Source organism: Salmo trutta, chromosome 36 (assembly GCF_901001165.1).
Source record: "Salmo trutta chromosome 36, fSalTru1.1, whole genome shotgun sequence".
NCBI lineage: Eukaryota > Metazoa > Chordata > Actinopteri > Salmoniformes > Salmonidae > Salmo > Salmo trutta.
This window is the reverse complement of record NC_042992.1, coordinates 26,634,641-26,655,699: the sequence shown is the minus strand read 5'-3', so window position 1 is coordinate 26,655,699 and position 21,059 is coordinate 26,634,641. Positions and strand designations below refer to the sequence as shown.

The following is a 21,059-nucleotide window of genomic DNA, read 5'->3' as shown; positions in this document are numbered from 1 at the left end:
GTGATTTATCCATATTTCTTCCTCTTTATATTGCAGTTTATAGTAAAGGTCCAGCCACATAATTAGCACTGGTGTTGTCTACTACAGGATGTGATGTATCCAGTCTAGTCAGTGGAAACCCCCGGAGGAACTGTCATTTCAAACACCAGGAACAAACAGCAGCTCTGCCAGAAGGCCTCAGCTTCTCAGACAGGTTTACAACCCACGTTGTTAAACCTCTGTTTTTCCCCAGATAGGGTTTTCCTGAACTTTGCTGAAAAGCTGTTTCAATGTGTAGCTCCACATGACTGAGTTAGGACTCAGTCCCCGAATGCCCTAGAGTACTCCCCCAGGGGTCTTATCTGCTAAGGGCTTGTGTGCAGGCTTTTGTTCCAGCCATGCAGTAACACCTCATTTAGCTAATCAGTCTTATTTGAAAACTATTATTAGTTCAATATTTGAATTGGATGTTACTGCTTGGCTAGATGAGATTGGCCTCCTCTGCCTTTTGCACTACATGGTGGTATAAAAACCTTGACTTTTGAGTGAAAAGATTTAGGTTGCAGCAGTTGACCCTAAATCTGTGATAGTCCTAACACCAAGCATGTAGTCATGCACTCAGGAGAAGTAAAGGAAAAATAATTAAGCAGTAAAACTCTGAAGTATGTTATTGCAATTATTCACACTGCTTTGACACGCTAGGTTACGAAGCAAATGATCATTTTGAACAGCCTGCAAATCTAACATTTCTCACTGCTTGATGTTCTCTAAGATCAGATATCTCAGTGCCATTACTCCAATACTTGTTTTCTGATCGGCTTTCATGATATTTTACGCGTTTCACACTAGGTTTGACAGTTTCCTCTCCCCAGGTAAAGAGGCTGTAGCAGGAGTCAGACATCCCTCCTGGTCCATGTCTGTTTTTCCGCTTAGCATGATGAATGTGAGTGGGAGGCATACAGTAGACAGGAACTCCAATCCCTTTAGACTGTAAGACAACATCCTACCTATCTGGTTAAGCAATACTGCTCCACATTTCTCAGAAACTCTTTTTTTATATAAATACTGGTAAATACTCAGCCACTGAAAATAGAGACCACAAGAACAACCTGGACCTACTAAGGTGCCTTAATATAACCAGCAAATACAGAACTAAACCATAATAATTCATTTTAAGTTGTCATAGATTGTAATATAGTCTGTGTTCATTTAGCAAAACGTCCCACCTTCTCTTGTAGTTGGATGGAAAGTCTATGGTTCAACACTAGGGAGTAGGCTGCTGCATGTACAAGCTTTGATACTTTTTGTAACATTATAACAACGGGAAACTAGTTCCAGCAAATGGATAAATGAATAGCTGTGTTTTGGCTAGGTTCAAATACTTTTTCCTTCGTGTTCTCGAAGGAAGGTCTGAAGTGATAGAGGAGAGGGTAGAGAAAGTAATTTAGCAATTCATTTACCATCTGGTCTTAGTACAAATGTTCATGAAAAACGGGTATTTGTGTATTTTCAGACGTTGTTATTCACCATGATTGCATAGATCCAATGATACTTGCAGTCAGACGAAAGATACATGGCATTTTAGCTTTTAACCATTCTGATAGATGAATGTGAAAAATTCAGAAAAGTTTATCAGTGAAAAGGGGAGAAAAAAAACAGTTTTTACCTGGAACTTCCTCCAATCCATAGCTGGTACTGTTGGGCTTGAAGCGGTCTGGTTGGACCTTCATATTGGGGCACAGCACGTCTGAGGAGAAAGCAGAAGAGCAGAATTCGATTGGAGTAACAGAGAATCTTATTTTGATCAGTAGACGCCTTCCATATACAGTAATTCAAGTTAACACTTTGTCATTTGTCTTAAGCTGCAAGAATGCACACTTGGATTCACGTAGTCAACAAATCAATGTTCACAGTGTGAAATAATAAAATAAATCTTATACAGAATACAATCTTTGACTTATCCTAGAAACCTAGCTACATCGTTTTCATTCAATATAATCATTAGTTTTAACTAGATGATTGGAGTTATGAAGGGTGTGTCCCACTGAAACGGGATCCTTCATTGAAACTATCGGTAGATACTCCAGTAGGAGCACAGTGCCTTGCAAAAGTATTCATCCCCCTTGGCATTTTTCCTATTCTGTTGCATTACAACCTGTAATTTAAACTGATTTTTATTTGGATTTCATGTAATAGACATACACAAAACAAGTCTAAATTGGTGAAGTGAAATTAAAAAAAGTATTTGTTTCAAAAAAATTATAATAAATAAAACACGGAAAAGTGCTACATGTATATCTATGCAACCAATTACCTTCAGAAGTCACATAATTAGTTAAATAAAGTCCACTTGTGTGCAATCTGAGTCACATGATCTGTCACATGATCTCAGTATATATACACCTGTTCTGAAAGGCCCCAGAGTCTGCAACACCACTAAGCAAGGGGCAGCACCAAGCAAGCGGCACCATGAAGACCAAGGAGCTCTCCAAACATGTCAGGGACAAAGTTGTGGAGAAGTACAGATCAGGGTTGGGTTATAAAAAAATATCAGAAACTTTGAACATCCCATGGAGCACCATTAAATCCATTATAAAAAAATTGAAAGAATATGGCACCACAACAAACCTGCCAAAAGAGGGCCGCCCACCAAAACTCACAGACCAGGCAAGGAGGGCATTAATCAGAGAGGCAACAAAGAGAACAAAGATAACCCTGAAGGAGCTGCAAAGCTCCACACCAGAGTCTGGAGTATCTGTCCATGGGACCACTTTAAGCCGTACACTCCACAGAGCTGGGCTTTACGGAAGAGTGGCCAGACAAAAGCCATTGCTTGAAGAAAAAAATAAGCATAAAGGTATGTGGGAGACTCCCCAAACATATGGAAGAAGGTACTCTGGTCAGATGAGACTAAAATTGAGCTTTTTGGCCATCAAGGAAAATGCTATGTCTGGCGCAAACCCAACACCTCTCATCACCAAGAATACCATCCCCATAGTGAAGTATGATGGTGGCTGCATCATGCTGCGGGGATGTTTTTCATTGACAGGGACTGGGAAACTGGTCAGAATTGAAGGTTGATGATGGCTGGTGCTAAATACAGGGAAATTCTTGAGGGAAACCTGTTTCAGTCTTCCAGAGATTTGAGACTGGGACGGAGGTTCGCCTTCCAGCAGGACAATGACCCTAAGCATACTGCTAAAGCAACACTCGAGTGGTTTAAGGGGAAACATTTAAATGTCTTGGAATGGCCTAGTCAAAGCCCAAACCTCAATCCAATTGAGAATCTGTGTTATGACTTAAATATTGCTGTACACCAGCAGAACCCATCAAACTTGAAAGAGCTGGAGCAGTTTTGCCTTGAAAAATGGGCAAAAATCCCAGTGGCTAGATGTGCCAAGCTTGTAGAGACATACCCCAAGAGACTTGCAGCTGTAATTGCTGCAAAAGGTGGATCTACAAAGTATTGCCTTTCAAGTTTTCATTTTTTTGTCTTACTTCTTGTTTGTTTCACAATTAAACATATTTTCAATCTTCAAAGTGGTAGGCATGTTGTGTAAATCAAATGATAAACCCCCCCCCAAAAAAATATATTTTAATTCCAGGCAACAAAATAGGAAAAATGCCAAGGGGGTGAATACTTTCGCAAGCCACTGGAGCGAGGCATGCACCATTCCCAGCAGTGACAATTTTAGACTCACACACACATACATACCTCACAGGCCTGGGATGGCCAAGTGATGCCAGTGGTGACAGATAGGAAAGGCAACAGCCCCACTCAGGGTTAGTTTACATTGGCAGAGAAGTCTTTTTTATTTGTAGGAGGGAAGATCCCATCCTGACTTGTCTCTGTGTTGTTGCTGAGGTAACAGGTATCAATGCTGCTGATGTTCAAACTGGGATGGAAGCTAGTGGCTCAGTTGGAGACAGTGGAGGCTGGTGGGAGGAGCTATAGGAGGACGGGCTCATTGTAATGTCTTGAACGGAATACGTGTAACCATATCAAACATATGAAACCACATGTTTGACTCCATTCCATACAATCCATTCCAGCCATTACAATGAGCCCGGCCTCCTATAGCTCTTCCCACCAGCCTCCTCTGGTTGGAGAGGGGGTATACTGTAAATGTACTGTACATTTCTTTGCCCATCTCACTCTACTTTCCTGGAATGCTGCATGGTTTGTTGTAGGATGTTCATGTGCAAAAACAGGCATGTTAGAGACACCAATTCTCATTCCATTGATCTCTGTTAGTAAAATCTCTGAAATAGTTGTCAGCTAGGACGACTGAAAGGAGAGCAGACACACTGACACTAAAAGGTGCTGAATGTGAAATTATTGAAATTCCTCAACATAGTTGTATTAAGACCAGAGGAATTTAGTTTTAACTCACATTATTGCCTTTGAACTGTGATGCTATGATAAGTTGGCATTAGAGGAATTAACGGCCCATAACCAAATGTATTGTTAATCTCAAGTGTGTGTGTGTGTATGTGTGTGTATGTGTGCATGCGTGTGTGTGGTGCATGTGAACTTGTGTGTGTGTAAAGCAGGCAGAAACCCAAACCACGGAGCAGATTGTGTCTCTGATGATCATGCACTATCAGACCCTGTAATTTTCTTTAATTGCGGATATAAAAAGGACTTTGTTGAGTTAAGGAGGCTTTAACTTTACTATGGACGGGATGGCTCCGTCTCTTGACATGCCTTGTTCTTTCTAACTGCAGAGTCAAGTGTATAATGGCCTGTGAAAATTCAGGTAGACAGTTTATCCCTTTATCCCTACAGTGTGTCACAGTGTTCGTGCCTGGCTGCCATAATAAGTTTACTGTGGCAGAAAAGGAAATAAGCAACCAATCATTTCTACATTTGATGTGGTCTCTATCTCTGTGATGTGTTTTATGTTGTTTGATTGTTAGTTTGTGTATCCTTACTTGTTCAGTTTACTTGTGATTTTTTTTTTTTTACTTTTTACTTTTAAACTTTTATTTTAAAGGAAAATTCCACCCCGAAACTATCTTTCGGTATTTGTTTCATTAGTCCATTGCTGATATAGTCCCAAAATGTGTTAGATGTCAGCAATCAAGTTTTCAAGATATATATATATATATCTATATATCTATATATCTATATATCTATATATATATATATATATAATACAGAAATATAGACAGTATGATGCATTTTGCATCATAAGATGCTATATTGTGAAAGTTGCATGTCTTGAAAAGTTGATTGCTGAAATGCAAAACATTTTGGGACTATATTAACAACTGACTAACGAAACAAATACCAAAATATAGTTTTGGTATTGAGTTTTCCTTTATTTAAGCATTTCCGAACATGTAAACCAAATAGGCTTTGCTGGTGGTTATAGGATGTCTTTAATTCAGTTTGTAAAGAGATGGTTGGAGTAATACTATATACCGATTGTGGCCAACAATTACAATGCTAGCTTTGAAAGGACAGCCGTGCGTCACTGTGTTTTAAGATTCAGCCATAACTGAAGGTCTGACACTGTGCTCACTGCAGAGCTAGCCACTCCCTCTGCCTGTGGCCCAACAGCTATAATTTAAAGATCCACCTCAGAGTTAAAATGGAAGCAATGCAGGGCAGAGCCCTTACATTTTTTTGGCCCAGTGGTATCTCATAGGTCTCATACACCAGCAGTAATATACAATGCAAAAGCAGCATGTCTTAATCAAGTTGAGCTGAATCTGCATTGCGGGGTTCACCATACTGTATGCCTGTTGCTGAGGGACAAGAGAGAGCCATGACAAAACAAGTTTTGATCAGTCATGGAAGTAAAAGTGCTGAAAACAAATTGTCTGACCATTTTAAAAAAAAGATGGAGAACAAGCTATGAAAGGAAAATACTGAAGTTTTGGTGCAGGTACAGCCGAATAGCACGTAAATAATATTCCGATACTAACCAGGTTTCCATCCAACCTTTTTATGAGAGTGAAGTACAGTACATGTCGGATAAAAAATATAAAGACAGGCTGATGGAAACAGAAAATTGGTCGGTAAACTTTCCAAATGTTGACAAAACAAAATAGGCTAGACAAGGGGGGATATTTTTATGTTGATAAAATTAATTATTACAAAAATGGCTGTGGAAACATCTTTATGCGCAAATATTGATATAATAACTATCATATGGAAGTAAACTTAGAGTCACGCGCTGATGTTGTGTGTGGTCCTCTCACTACGACTCTGGAAAGCTTGCAGTTTATTAGACTACAGATGAAATAAGTTATGTTGAACTTCACAGGGTGGTGAAAGTGCAAGGAGGTGAGCTTGATGCTCCTTTTCAATAAATATCCAGGGTCTTATTCTGGTGACATGATGAACCAGGCTTGGCTGCCATTTAGAACAATTGAAAAACATTTTGCTCTTTTTGTCCATAATAATCTCATCATGTAGGCTATACCCACACTGTATCTGTGAGCTGTTGGCAACAGTGCACGTGCCAAGACCAGAGAGAGCACATTCACTATGTAACATTCTCTATGACAAAAACACCAGTAGAGTTGGAAATGCGATTGAAACCCATTTAACTTGTTTTTTTTCATTTGGTAGATGGGAATTTAACAGCAAAAGTTATTTTTATGTGCGCTACGTCATCACGCACAGCCTTTTATCTGCAACAAGTCTGTTTGATGGAAACACATTTCTGATGGGGAAATGCACATATAGTTTTTATGCAGATTTTAGAATATTCGCATGAAAATCTATCGGCAATTGGATGGAAACCGAGCTATTGTCCACCATAATGTTGCGATATATTGTCAAAAATAATATCCCAATATGTAACTGTATCGATTTTTTTTTTGCGCCATCACTTATTAACTCTGGGAAAGAGATATCTGCGGAGAATGGAAATGTCATGTCATGGGTGGATTGCGAGGTCATGCAAGGTCAAGGTCAAGGGTGTCCATGCTCTTATATATATTGAAACAATATTTAAAAAAATAAGGAAGTTGTAAGCTTACAAAGCTGTCAAACCTTCAAATCTAAACAATGCATATACATAAAAAGGAATGATATTAAGGCTCTTGATTATTAAGTTAATAAATCAAATATACATAAATATACACAATGATTAATCTATACATCATTCTACATTGACACAAATTCTTCATATCGGCAGCAACTGCTGACAGACTCAACCTGCCCCAAACAAAAATAAATAATATGTTTTGATAGTTGATGAGACTTATTTAGCCTGTTGTTCATTATTAAGTTGAACTAAAAACATCTGTATATGATATAGAAACATTAGGTTTAATTAAATACAAAAAAATGCTACCTCCTACAGGCCTTTGGTTTCCAGACTAGGTAGTCTACAGCGTTATTGCACTTTGCTCAAATCTAAAAGCATAATAGCCCTAATTTGTCTAGTGGACTTCTATGGTTCCCAAAAATATAATCAAAAACATTCAACTGAAAACAGGCTCTAACTAAGGAGTGTACCTAATTCAGTCAACTGTATTACCTCATAAGTACAATTATGGCTGTTGAATAGTCTTTGATTTGGCAAACCCGCCTTTCTCGTTCACTGAGGTTTAGTTGAGTTAAAAGGTTTCTGTGTTTATATATATATATTCTCCCAGCACTGTGTTTAACGGTGGTGGTAATGTTAGATGAAAAGGTGAAAACATACAACGTGGAATTCATACACTGCTCTTTAGGACCTACTTGAAACTTTAGAACTGTAATTTTCAGGGCAAAAATAACTTGGGCCGCTCTGTGTGGTGCCCACTTATATTCTTAGATACACTAACATGGTGATCCTAGAGATTACAGAAGGAACAATTTTGGGTGGCGAATTAACTAGTTGTCCAAGGTAAAGAGGTTCTGTGTAGTGACCTCCGAGTACCCTTATCCCCATATTGTAATAGATTGAAGGTCTGAAAGCATGTGCCATTACGACTAGAGAGGAATGCATAGGCTGACTCCAAGGTGGGTATATTAACATTGGAATCTGTGGTCTCAGAGGGAAGGGTCAGGGTTAAGAGCTTCCAAAGGAATCTCCTAGCATCCTGCCAAACTCAAGTGGTTAAAGTATCACTACACAAGGACGCCTGTCTGACTTAAATAAAGAATAGAGGCTCTGATTACAGTGTGATTCTGAGTTAACACTAAACACAGCTCTGAGTATTGTACTATCCTGTTGTGCTTTTTAGCAGTAAATGAGATTATGTGTGCATCCAAAATGGCACCCAATTCCCTACATAGTGCACTACTTTTGACCAATGGGGTGGCATTTCAGAGACAGGCTATGTTGAAATGATGGTCCAACACTTATCACGTGACGAGGCCCAAATCGTCAGGTACAGCCGTGTGACCGTGTCATTTCATCTTCCTTATTTACTGTCAGGGTTTCAGGCAGGTTAGTGCTATCCGGTATCCATGGGACGTCCCTACCCTAAACCATAACCAGAGTTTCTAAACCATACTGTGCTGACTTTGCCCTAACCCTAACCTTAACCCATATCCTTACCCTAGCCATAACCCTTCCCTAACCATTTTAAATGTCAACTTTAATAGGGTGACGTCAGAGTTGAGAGGTCCCAAGGATTCCGTTGAGACGTTACAGTTTCAGGCACACGCTGCTTTCCTGTTCAGATCATTTTAGTGGGGAACGCAAACTCTGGAGTGTGAAGCATCCATCCAATCATATTCCACCTCCTGTCCTGAACATACAATACATACTCACTACTCCACTTTCCTCACCAGCCCAGAGCCATCCCAGACCACACACCTCACTGTTTGAGCATTTTAATACAGTACAGTATATCCGTGTTGTTATTTTTAATGGCATTTGTACAATTTGTACTGAACGTTTCCCTGTCGGAGGATGTGTAGTAGTGTAGCTGGGTCCTGGAGAAGACATTGAGGTTAGAGTAATTCAGGCTATCCAGCGTTCCACACCTCTTACCCAAGTCACTGGGACAAGTGGCCACAAAAATGTATCGGTCTCAAAAACTGTAATTTACGAGCCGATCTCTGCTTAACGCCCACGCCTCACACATATCATGTCACACCCAGGCAAAGACAAGGAAGTACAAGAAGGACCATCTTAGTTGAGGGGAAAGGCCTAGTCGAGTGGAAAGCCAATTGAAATGGCTCATGTACTGTAATTGAATTAACGTGTGTGGTGGAGTTTGGGGTTAGAGTCTTGGTTAGAGGTGTAAAAGAGTTAGTTTTGGAGTGTAAGTTCAGAGTGATATAGATGTAACTATCTTTAAAGTTCAAAGTCTCGGATTGCATAGTAAGAAGGTGGAGGATTTTGATTGATAGAAATAACTGCATTTTCAACTGAATTTAAGACCCAATTCTGATATCCTGATTCTGTATGTAATGTAGACATCTTGTTGGCATCTGTTTTCTCAAAACTGACAAACTAAAGAGTAAAGGCAGTCAAAGAAAAATCCTACACCTGATAATCCACTCTCACAGAGCCTCCTTCTCAGCCTGTGATTGGTTACTTACTCTCACAGAGCCTATGGGACTGGTTACTTACTTTCACAGAGCCGTCTCCTCAGCCGCCCTCTGATCTTGTCGATGGCGTTGAAGTCTGTCACATGGAACACGTGAGCGTTCTTAGGTTCCGCAGCGATCTCTTCCAGCTCCACCTTCAGAGCCTCCCCGATGCCCACTGCGAACATCCTCACCCCGGCCTTCGCCGCTGCCTTGGAAGGCTCCAACACGTAATCCTGGCTCCTCCCGTCCGTCAGGAGGATAGCCACCTTCTGGATGCCCCTGGCGGCAGGCCGGGCCCCGGCCCGCTCTGTGAAGATGTTGGTGGTGGTGTAGCTGATGGCGTCCCCGGTCATGGTGTTCCCTCCCAGGTAGCGGATGTTCCTGGCGGCCCTCTTCACCTCGTCCATGGTGCTGTACCGTCCCAGGTTGAACTCTGTGGTGGGCCGGTCACTGTAGCGTACCACTGCCACACGCGTCTTGTCCGGGCCCACGTCGAACGACTCCACCAGGTTGGAGACCCACTGGCGGATCTTCTCAAAGTTCTCCTTCCCCACACTGGATGACGTGTCCAGGATGAACACCAGGTCATAATGCACGTTCTTACAGCCTGAGAGGAAGTTAATGGTAGTATGTTAGAAGTCAAACCTGAGGAATTCTCAGTACTGTACATAAAGATAGTAAGAACCAGGCTTTGGTTCAAATAGTATTTAATTTATTTCTAACTACTGAAGATTGAGCTAGCCACACTAGTGCCAGGTGGGCAGGGTTTCTACTTTCAGGACTACTCCACTGGTTCCAGACAAGCTCAGTGTGGCTCAAAGTATATGAAAAAAAGAAATGGCTTTTGAACCAGCTATTAACAGCTGATGTCCTTACCTGCCCTGCTCTGAGCATCAACCCTCAGTCCTGAGAGCGTCAGGGCCAGTATGACCAGGACCAGGGAAGCCCTGCATCCCAGTCGCAGCTCCATATCAGCCTCTGGTCTTTTGAGCTTAGGTTGTGATCACCATCAAAGTCTCCAACCTGTAGACATCAACAGGTCACCATTACAAACTACCAAGAAGCAGACAGGTGTGAGAGACTACTGAGCGTTTCTAGGGCCTAAGCCTCAATATTATCCTTGAATATTGGAATGCAATATCATGTTAAATGTCTTCTGATTCCAATAAACAGCTTTTCTTTGGGGAATATTAATTTCACAAAAAGCTACAATTCCGTATTCAACTCTCATTTACTCATCGAGGTAGTAGTCAACGAATCTAAATGTACGCATCTCTTCTGGAAGTAGATTGAGGAACGTGTCAGTTGACGCTTTTAGAGAAGGCCAGTTGATACCTGACCCAGTGACTGGGAGTGAAAGGCCCCTGAGTTTTGAATTGGACAGAAATCAGTGACAGTGCTCTAGTATTATCATGATGCTGTTAGAACACACACACCAACTCCGCTAGAACTTCCTGTGTCACCATAGAGAGGTTACACGGTTGTGTCTCTCATCTGTCATCAACCTCCTCTATATCTTTAAGTCATCCTTACGGGAAGAGTGTCTGTGTGATTTAGCAGCAGTGAACTAAGATCAGAGCCAAATACTGTATAATAAGTCTGTGGGCCCAATGCTACACTGTCATCAGAGGGCTAGACTAGTGGTGTGTGGGGAAAGCTCTGTGTGGCTTTGGTGTATGGACGTCTGGTGATGTGGCAATGGCTTACCGTTCTCCTTGAACCTTCATAATGCTTTATTGTTGCTTTATCCTTCAGCGCTAAGTGTTATACAGATCTTGCATAGTAATGACAGGATAATCAAATCCAGGAATACAGCTATTTGAATGTTTTAGTGAAATGGAGGGAAACAGTGTAACCCATTTAAAAAAAATGTCCGTGAACGTGAATGGGATTCCTACTAAGAACTTGGAACATGACCAAGTTAAGTTCTGTTCTCATACGATGTATCCTCTCCTGTCTTGTGTTCTACAGTTACATCATAGGGGAGTGCCCACAGCCACTTAACAATTGTGTGATGTCCTACACTTTGCTTGATTGTCCATTATCCTCCAGCAGCATGGTCAACATGTGAACACCCTGTGCAATGACCATGATGCTGGGTTAAACCTGTAGTCTGGTTAGTTTGGCAGCAGCTTACTTTATCTGATATACCACAGAGCTATTTATGCCATGGAGCTTTCTTAGGTTTTACTGACACTATTAATGAGCTCAATGCCTACTTAGTGAAATGGCTGCAATTGCTGTAATTAGTGTGTATTTAAAGCTGACGAAAATGAAAATATGTCTCAAGCGCCCACTCAATGCATATAGCCGAATGGAAAACTTTTCAGACATGTAAAAACTATCCACTCATCCACCCGCAATACATATGATAGGCCTACATCTTGAATAACTATTCAACAAATGGCTCATCTGAGAGATCAAATGATGAAACTAAGGAATAATGTAGTGCTACTTTGCATTTAGCATAATTTTGTCCCATCAGATAAATATTTTGACAATACCGCAGTCCCTGCTGTCACCACATATACTCCCTATATCACTTAAGCTTTCAAAAAAGTTTCAACATGTTGACTTTGAAATAGTTTGAAATAATAAAAAAAAGAAACAGATAAAAACATTGGGATGTGACTTAGTCAGCGGCCCAAGCCTCAACCCCGAGCCCACTATGGGCCCCCTTACAAACTATGGACTGTATCCTGCATGGGGCGTTTCCACCTCCCCTCTCAATGGCAGACCAGGGACTACAATCTAGATGTCTATTCCAGAAACCTGACTTCCATCATCCAGAAAATGATGTAAAAAACAGCAGGAGTTTTCCAGTCCAAAGGGGAAAAGGAAATGCAGATGGACATGGATCCTACAGCTCCTCCTGACGGAGCATCCAACACACGGCTCCTCCGAGCTCCTCTCACAAACTATTTATCACAAACTTCAAAAAATAAATGCACAAAAGCATAAAACTACCCTCCAAAGAAACAATATAAATAGCCAGAAATAAAACAATTTTAATGGGACAGATTGATTAAACTTTTTACTGCAGTGGGCTAAATCAGGGTCACACAGAGTGTTTCTTGGGAGTCTTAAACAAATCTATTTTGAAGTAAAAGTGTACACCTCACACACATGGTTATGGACTTAATAAAAGAAGACATGTCAGATACAGAGTTTAAATGTATTACATTTTGAGTTTGCATCCCATTATTACACTTTATATCACAGAAGACTGAAATATAACAAACTGTTTGACATAGAAACACCGGATTTTCGGTGTTTAAAAAAAATATATGTTCATTAAAAAAAATCTTTATTAAATTCCACCCATGAGGCCAATAGGTCATTTGACTGCAGGAAAGGCCTGCTCCTACCTGGATTGCGAATCCCTTAGTTTCACTGAAGGTCTCTCTCTCGCTCTGTGTGGCTCCTATCCTCCAGTTCTCACTTGTTCCTTAGCTCAGCATTAACGCACCATCCCCTATCCAACGGTAAATCCCCCAAATGACTTCCTTTACAGGTGCGAAGAAATGTAATCCTAAAATCCACCGCGATGTCAATCCAAGTGTTGATAAAAAGTCCAAAGTGAGGTGAGCATCTGCTACAACCTCTTGGATGGGTGTATAGAGGGAGGGAGGGAGGGACTGACTGAAGGGGAAAGTGTAGGGTTTCGCTAGTGGACGAGGTGGCTTGTACTGCTCTAGCTAGCTGTTCAGCTCACAGACATAAAAACAACCCTGACAGGCCTGGCCAATTATAGACCAACTTTCTGGATATATTTTAGTCTCTTTTTTTTTCTTTATGGCTGCCGGGGCTGCGCCCATCTGAAGTGTTGCTGCCCTCAGAAACAGAATGCACACAGCTTGTCTCTCAGCCATAACCCTGCCTCCTCTGTCCGTCCACTCCAACCCTTCAGCCATAACCCTGCCTCAGATTTAGCCACAAAAGAGCTGCCCGAGGTGCCTGCGGAGGACCGTGGTGATGGGCGAGGGGTGGCCGTGGTGGGATGGGTCCACTCTAGCAGGGGACTTGCTGTATGGTTGTGAGGGTGTACATGAGTCAGGAAAAGGATTAGCGTGTGCTTGAAGCTTTATGTGTCTTGTGCTCCTCCTTGTGCTTGTGCTATCTGTCTCTTATGTAGTAGAATTGGACAGCAATTGTACATTCTGAAAAGTGCTAAATTATTTAAAACAACATAGTAAAATGTCTGTTAACCACATTGAGAAGTAATGTTTACTTGTCAGTCATGTTCCCTGCAGGAGGGGGAAAGAAAGAGGAAGCAATGGTCTTGTTCTCCAGTGTTTTGGTTTCTCTCTTTCCCTCTCTCTCTTAGTGAAGTCACCAGATATCCTGTCAGAATGGCATGTCTCCCTTTCCCCAATAGCTGTCTCAGAACTCCTCTCCCTCTCCCAGTCGGTCCCCTCTGTGCTTTACACGTCTCTCAGGTTGAGGTGCCTTGTTTGAACTGGAAAGTGATTGATACCGGTAAGTGTATTAAAGTACACAACAGAGTCAACGTTAAAACAACATTGTGTCCTGGTTGTGTGTTTGCTCAGGGGGAGTTGAGATATGTAAAAAAACAACAACAAAAAAACATTTGCCATTCACACGTGTATAATAAAGGGCAAATATAAGCATCCAACCAAAATGATTATTATTGTACGTCATTGACAAATACATACATTGGACATAATGGCTATACATTCTGAGATCCTATCTGTGATTACCTTTGCAGTCAGTCAATCAGGGCAAGTGAGTACAGGCCAGTCTAACTATGTGGTGTGAAACGGTAAGGAAGTCTGGTGGTCGGCTTATGGTCTGGGGCAGATGAACATTGCTGTGCTACTGGTGTCAGACTGACTCATTGAGGGTTTTGGTCATAGGTTAAATTCCCGCAGGGTTCACATATATTCAAACAATTTATGAATTCACTGTCAGAATGCAGCGGGACTCAAGGCAGAAACTAGTGTGTTAGAAGCCTCTTGTGTCGCAAGTCTGTCAATGAGAGACTTGCCTAATACGACTCACTTGATCAGATGTGGAATGGTTGTGATGTGGTTTTGCATGTGTTTTCTCACTGTCAGTTCATTTTGACATACCTGCGAAAACAATTGTACTTGAAATCTCACATATGTTTCAGGAGACTTCTTTTCTCTATGATAAACATACATTACCTAAATCACATTCCCATAACTACTGTCTGGAATGTCTAAATCCAGATTTAGGGAATAACTTGAAAAGAAATGGGCCACCTCAAAACGTGGATGTCTGGAGTAGCATCGTCTCTGTGAGTGTTTCACTTGTTACGGTGAGGGATGGCGGTTGTTCTGTTGCCAAACACACATAGAGCTGTAATGCATGCTCATTGGAGGAAAAACATTGATTAAAGACATTTTTCTGAGATTGCATGTACTGCAGGAATCTGCTGCACGCCTGACGAAGTAGCTAAGGTGCAGAATGAACTGAAGGCCTAAATACACAGTACCCAAAGTGAGCGGTGGCTGTTTCAGAAAAGAAGGCACATTTCAAATCTCTTTATTTGCTGTTGTCAATCTTAACATCCGGTTACTGCTGAGGCTCTGTTTGTGAGCTCTATTACTAATCAATGCAATTGTTTGGACTAGATGGACCTGTTTCAGTGGTCACTGATGAAGCCAATGTATCCATCTGATGAGACCTTGATAATTATCCCTCTATGCAGGTCAGTTTCGCATAGCTTTACATGGCTATTGGGACCCTCAAATATGATTATGTCACTTGCGTATGCAGACATATTTCATCCAAAATATGACATTGAATAGCCTATGTCAGGATATCTACAATGGTTAAATGTACTGTATTACGAGCATCATCTTTTTATAAAATAATAAATAAATAAATATGTTTTTGGTCGAGAATATACTTCTATATTTATCCTCTGTACAGTATACTGTACATACTGCCTGCCAGGGTACTTGGCATTGTAACTGGCTTGTTGCTTTGAATAGCAGATGCTGCGTGAAGTAAGATGCAGGGGTTTTTCTATAGTAATCTCCAGGTGATAAGCACATGTAAACACACGACTTAACACTGTCAAGTCTGTTTTCGCTACTTCCTGGTCTACTCAAAGGGAGTCAGGGGTTAAGAGGTCAAAGATCAGGGGTCAGAGGTCAAAGGACAGCGTCCTGGCAGTTTCTCACTGCCATTCTCCGGATGACCTTTCCGGACACTTTCAGCGGGTTCTCCGGTGATTCCGGCCTGGCGTTCTTCCTGGAAGCCTTCTCCAGTATGTGACTGGCCTCCTTCAGGGCTTTCTCAGAGCCTTTTCTGTATTCTCTGCCCTCGGGGCTTTTCCTTGCTGGACACCTTGGGCCAGCTTGGCCTCTTCCCCAGGTAATCCTCCTGTTGACATGTTAGATTTGCTCTGATCCTCTTCGAGGTGCTCTGCCCTCCTCAGACGCAGTCTCCTCCCACCGGTATCCTGCTGGAATGTGCCGGCCACTTGGCATGCGCTCTCCTCGCCATGTGGTGCTACCACCTGCTGGGCCTGAGCTTTGGCGCTGGTGGGGAGAGAGGAAGAGGGAGAGGCTGGTTTGCTGATAGGGGGAGGAGGAGGGCCTTTAACGTTAGTACCAGCATCTTCCGAGAGCCTGTCTCCCGTCTGTCTCTGGATTTGGTTGGCACGGGCTAGCTGCGCTCTCCTAACCTTCTGATGTCGATGGACCCTGGGTGCTGTTTCATTCAGAGGTAAGGGATGTGGGGCTGGGGTGGAGACACCCTCTGCCATACCTTTAATCAGTCCTGGTCCCTCTCCTCTCACCCCACAGTCCTTCACCTTCCTGGAGCAGGGTTGGTCGCCCACCGTCGTGTCAAGCTTATGGGCAGCAGCCTTGGCCTCCAGCCCAATCCCCTTAATCTTCTGTCTCTGTGCCTTCTGTACCTCCCTGGGCAGCTCCAGAGGTGCCAGCTTCAGAGGTCTCCGCGGGGGCAGGTTCTTCCCCTCCTTCTCCTGGGACGTGCCAGGCAGGGGAGACCTGGACCGGAAGGAAGGAAGGAACAAACAAACAAACAAATGAACGATTGCATGAATGAATTAACAAATGTTTACATAATACATACCTGACCAGGAGCAAGGAGTCCCTTTGGGTGGCAGGGCCCTCCTGGCCTGGCGTGGGCAGCATGGCAGACTCCAGCATAAGCCGACCCACCATCACCACCACTTCCTCCTCTTCTCCTCCCTGTGTGGCTGACAGATGGAGGACAGGTGTTTTGGAATCATAGACGTTTTTAGTTGCCAGCAGGTGCTTCTGGCCGATGAGATGCATAACGCTATTTTTAGCCTGAGAGGTCAGCAGGTCTTCTGGTCGGGGCAAGCCCTGCGACAAAACACACATCACTCACAAATTAGAATCACTCACTCAATTACCTTACATGACTATCTAACACAGCCAATCAACACTGAAAATCCTTCAGATGAAATTATAGCAAAGTATTGAATACTTATAAAGTAGACCTATCAATACCAAATACTGTATGCTCTCGAGGTATTGACAAATGGTTTGCTTTGTAAACTCATTGAGTCTGACATTCCACTGCAGATTTCCACAAAGAGAGCCAATTTAAGCTTGAACCCATTCAAAAACATTGGCATAGGAATGGATCATTTATAATTCAATGATTTTTCTATAAAAAACCTTGATATCAATAATGAAACATCTTCCTTGAGATTGTTTTCCACAGATCTCAATATTCTCGTCAGTTTTATGAGGAGCATTTTCTTTTCTTTGTGATTTCTCAGTTCATAAAGACTGTTAAAGTATAGCACATAAATACTTTAACAGTCTGTACTCAGTGGTCTATTACATCGAACATTAAACAAATTCATCAGAAAACTAATCAGAATAGCAATTTCCTGAAGATGACAGTAGTTCAATAAACCTAGTTCACAGCTCTCCTGTGTAGCTGTATGTTACAGGAACTGATGCGAGCACCAATCATTTCTTCCTCTTCTACATATTCTTGTGAAAAGGTTATAGACTGCATATAACAAGCAATCTCAGATACTTTCACTGCATGCACACACTAATAGGCATCATACAGTGTGTCTTACTGCCAATGCACTGCTCTTTCCATGGCATAGACTGACCAGGTGAATCCAGGTGAAAGCTATGATCTCTTATTGACAGCACTTGTTAAATCCACCTCACTCAGTGTAGATGAATGGGAGGAGATACGTTAAAGAATCATTTTTAAGCCTTGAGACAATTGAGACAGTTTGTGTATGTGTGCCATTCAGAGGATGAATGGGCAAGGCAAAATATTTAAGTGCCTTTGAACGGGGTATGGTAGTAGTTGCCAGGCGCACCGGTTTGTGCGCAGCTGGGTTTTTCACAGTTTCACAGTTTCCTGTGTGTATCAAGAATGGTCCACCACCCAAAGGAAATCCAACCAACGTGACACAACTGTGGGAAGCATTGGTGTCAACATGGGCCAGAATCCCTGTGTAATGCCTTCAACACCTTGTAGAGTCCATGCCCCGACGAATTGTGCTAAGTTGCTGGACATTGGTGGGAACTGGAAAACGCTGTCGCACATGTCGATCCAGAGCATCCCAAACATGCTCGATATGTGACATGTCTGGTGAGTACGCAGGGCATGGAAGAACTGGGACATTTTCAGCTTCTAGGTACAGATCCTTGCGACATGGGGCCGTGCATTATCATGCTGAAACATGAGGTGATGGCGGCGGATGAATGGCACGACAATGTGCCTCAGGATCTCGTCACGGTATCTCTGTGGATTCAAATTGCCATTGATAAAATGCAATTGTGTTCATTGTTCGCAGCTTATGGCAAACCGCTTGCCAACATGACACCATATACGTGGTCTGCGGTTGTGAGGCCCGTTGGACTTACTGCCAAATTCTTTAAAATGACATTGGAGGCGGCTTATGGTAGAGAAATTAACATTAAATTCTATGGCAACAGCTCTGGTTAACATTCCTGCAGTCATCATGCCAATTGCATTCTCCCTCAAAACTTGAGGCATCTGTGGCATTGTGTGACAAAACTGCACATTTTAGAGTGGTTTTTTATTATCCCCAGCACAAGGTGCAACTGTGTAAAGACCATGCTGTTTAATCAGCTTCTTGATACACCACACCTGTCAGGTGGATGGATTATCTTGGCAAAAGAGAAATGCTCACTAACAGGGATGTAAACAAATTAGTACACACAATTTCAGAGAAATATGCTTTTTGTGAGTGTGGAACATTTCTGGGATCTTTTTCAGCTCATGAAACATGGGACCATCACTTTACATGTAGCGATTCTATTTTTGTTCAGTGTATATATATATACACCCAATAAGATACAACACAACTAAGAAGGGGATAGGTAGGTGATGATAATATACAGCTATAATACTTACAGGTTTGGCAAATTCCTCTTGCTTGAGTCTATGCCGAATAATTTCTTCCCTGAGAGAGCCCATGAGGAAAGGCTGTTGTTGCGCTGTGTATAGCACTGGGTTGAAGGCAGGGGATGGGAGGACACTACAGTAAAAGGCAGGGAAGGTAGGTTTTAGTTGCCTGCTGACTGGCTGTGAGGTCATTAGGAGGATTAGGGTCAGCAGGCAGCAGGGCCATCTGTAATGATCCCAAATCCAGCTCAGGGACACCTGGAGAGAACCATGACTCCAAATGGTAGTGTTTTCATACAGGGTCAGGTTGATGGTGCTGGACAGCAGCTTGCCAGACAGCCTGGGGACTGGTACTGGTTTCATCCTCGAAAACCATGACTCCACTTATAGACCAGGGTAGTGTGCAACGGTGCCACGTGCAGGGTAGTTATCAAGTACAGTTTTCATTCTTTATTAATGACTGTAGCCTATTGACTAGAAAAAGTCATGAGATCAATGGCATTTTGTTCAAATCTAATTTAGGAGTAAATCATAATGAATGGGGACTGGTCGTTTTGTATTGTTACCACTAGATGCCGACACAGGACACTGAACTCTATATCAACTGTGGATGTCTTAGTGTGTGGCCATCTCACAGCATCACTGAATAGAAGTCAAGTAGTAATTCCAGAGATATGGAATTTGGAGAACTTCTGAGGAAGCTAGGGATGTGTACCTGATCTTGTTATATCAAAATAGCTTAGGGCTTGATTCAATCTATATCACAGATGGTAATGGTAATGGTCATTTCCGATTGAGCCGACATACGCAGAGTTTACCAAGAATGCCGTGTCTGTGAATGCGGGAACATTGTCTTTACATTTCAATCACGCTTTAACGCGGAACTTCAGTGCTACCGATTGAATCGAGCCCTTAGTTAATTTCAACATAGACTGATTGAGAATAGTTTGTTTGCTAGCTAGCAGCAGGCTATAGTATATTGTATGTGCCACTATGCATGGGAGTAATATAGGCTAGAATAACAAAAGTGACTGTGATCTTGGTGTGATCGGTAGCCTATTGCATATGCCATGCAGTTACCTACTCACATTCCACTCCTGTGTAAATCTATTTGAACAGGTTAGATTAGACGTGAGACTCTAGTGTGCTGCCTGCAGGAGTGCCTGTATCTCTACATCAGTCTCAAACAGCAGCAAGTTTGTATACCATTTACCTCCAGTTTACCCAACTGCCACTTTTATTCATTGTCAACAAGGTGGTGTAGATTATTGCTGGGGCTTAGGCACCGGTGGGCGCAGGCCCTCCCACTGGGGAGCCAGGCCCACCCAATCAGATTGAGCAACAACAAAAAAATGATGTACTTGTGTTCAGTGTTCCAAACAGGAACATTCTTTGTCTTTTTACCTAAGCACAGTACTTGACTTGGGCAGGAGCTCACCGGAACTGAGTACCAGCACTAAACATTTTCTTCTGCTTGAGTTCCTGCACTTCCTTTAGAATATCAGCTCAAAAGTATTGAGGAGTTCCTGCACCTGAATATCAACAGTACCGGCACCCACAATGAGTACTGACATCTATTTGAGTCCAAGTCAAGCACTAGCCTGAACATGCATACACCATCAGATTGAATGCATAGTAGGTGGGACAACAAAGGGGAAATGTACCAAACATGAAGGACACCATCCCACAGTTGTGTCAAGTTGGCCCTATGTCCTTTGGTTGGTGGACCATTCTTGATACACAAGGGAAACTGTTGAGCATGAAAAACCCAGCAGTGTTGCAGTTCTTGACACAAACAGGTGTGCCTGGCACCTACTACCATACCCTGTTCAAAGGCACATAAATATTTTGTCTTGCCCATTAACCCTCTGAATGGCACACATACACAAACCACGTCTCAAATGTCTCAAGGCTTAAAAATCCTTATTTAACTGGTCTCCTCCCCTTCATCTACACTGATTGAAGTGGATTTAACAAGTGACGTCAATAAGGGATAATAGCTTTCACCTGTATTCAACTGGTCAGTCTATGTCACACCTGGGCAATTATTTTCCATGGAGGGCCACATTATAATATATTTTTGCCATCGCGGGCCAGAATCATATTACAGGATTATACATCATGTGTATGACGGTGTTGACAGATATATCTACTGTAAATCACGTCCAGATATGCTACTTATTTTATGCAAAGAAAT

The 21,059-nt window shown here is 42.2% G+C and overlaps 1 protein-coding gene across 3 annotated transcripts in view; it reads right to left on the bottom strand.

The window, feature by feature from the left end:
- LOC115175748 (collagen alpha-1(XXII) chain) overlaps window positions 1-13,097 on the bottom strand; it is a 71,011-nt gene extending 57,914 nt beyond the window's left edge. For all 3 annotated transcript variants that reach the window (XM_029735218.1, XM_029735219.1, XM_029735220.1), the window contains exons 1-4: window positions 12,838-13,097; window positions 10,346-10,492; window positions 9,510-10,076; window positions 1,646-1,726 (exon numbers count right to left, since the gene is read on the bottom strand). In XM_029735218.1, the coding sequence (XP_029591078.1) occupies window positions 1,646-1,726; window positions 9,510-10,076; window positions 10,346-10,439 (742 nt within the window). In that variant the 5' untranslated portion in view covers window positions 10,440-10,492; window positions 12,838-13,097. The remainder of the gene's footprint in view (window positions 1-1,645; window positions 1,727-9,509; window positions 10,077-10,345; window positions 10,493-12,837) is intronic.
- Between the last annotated feature and the right edge of the window lie 7,962 nt (window positions 13,098-21,059).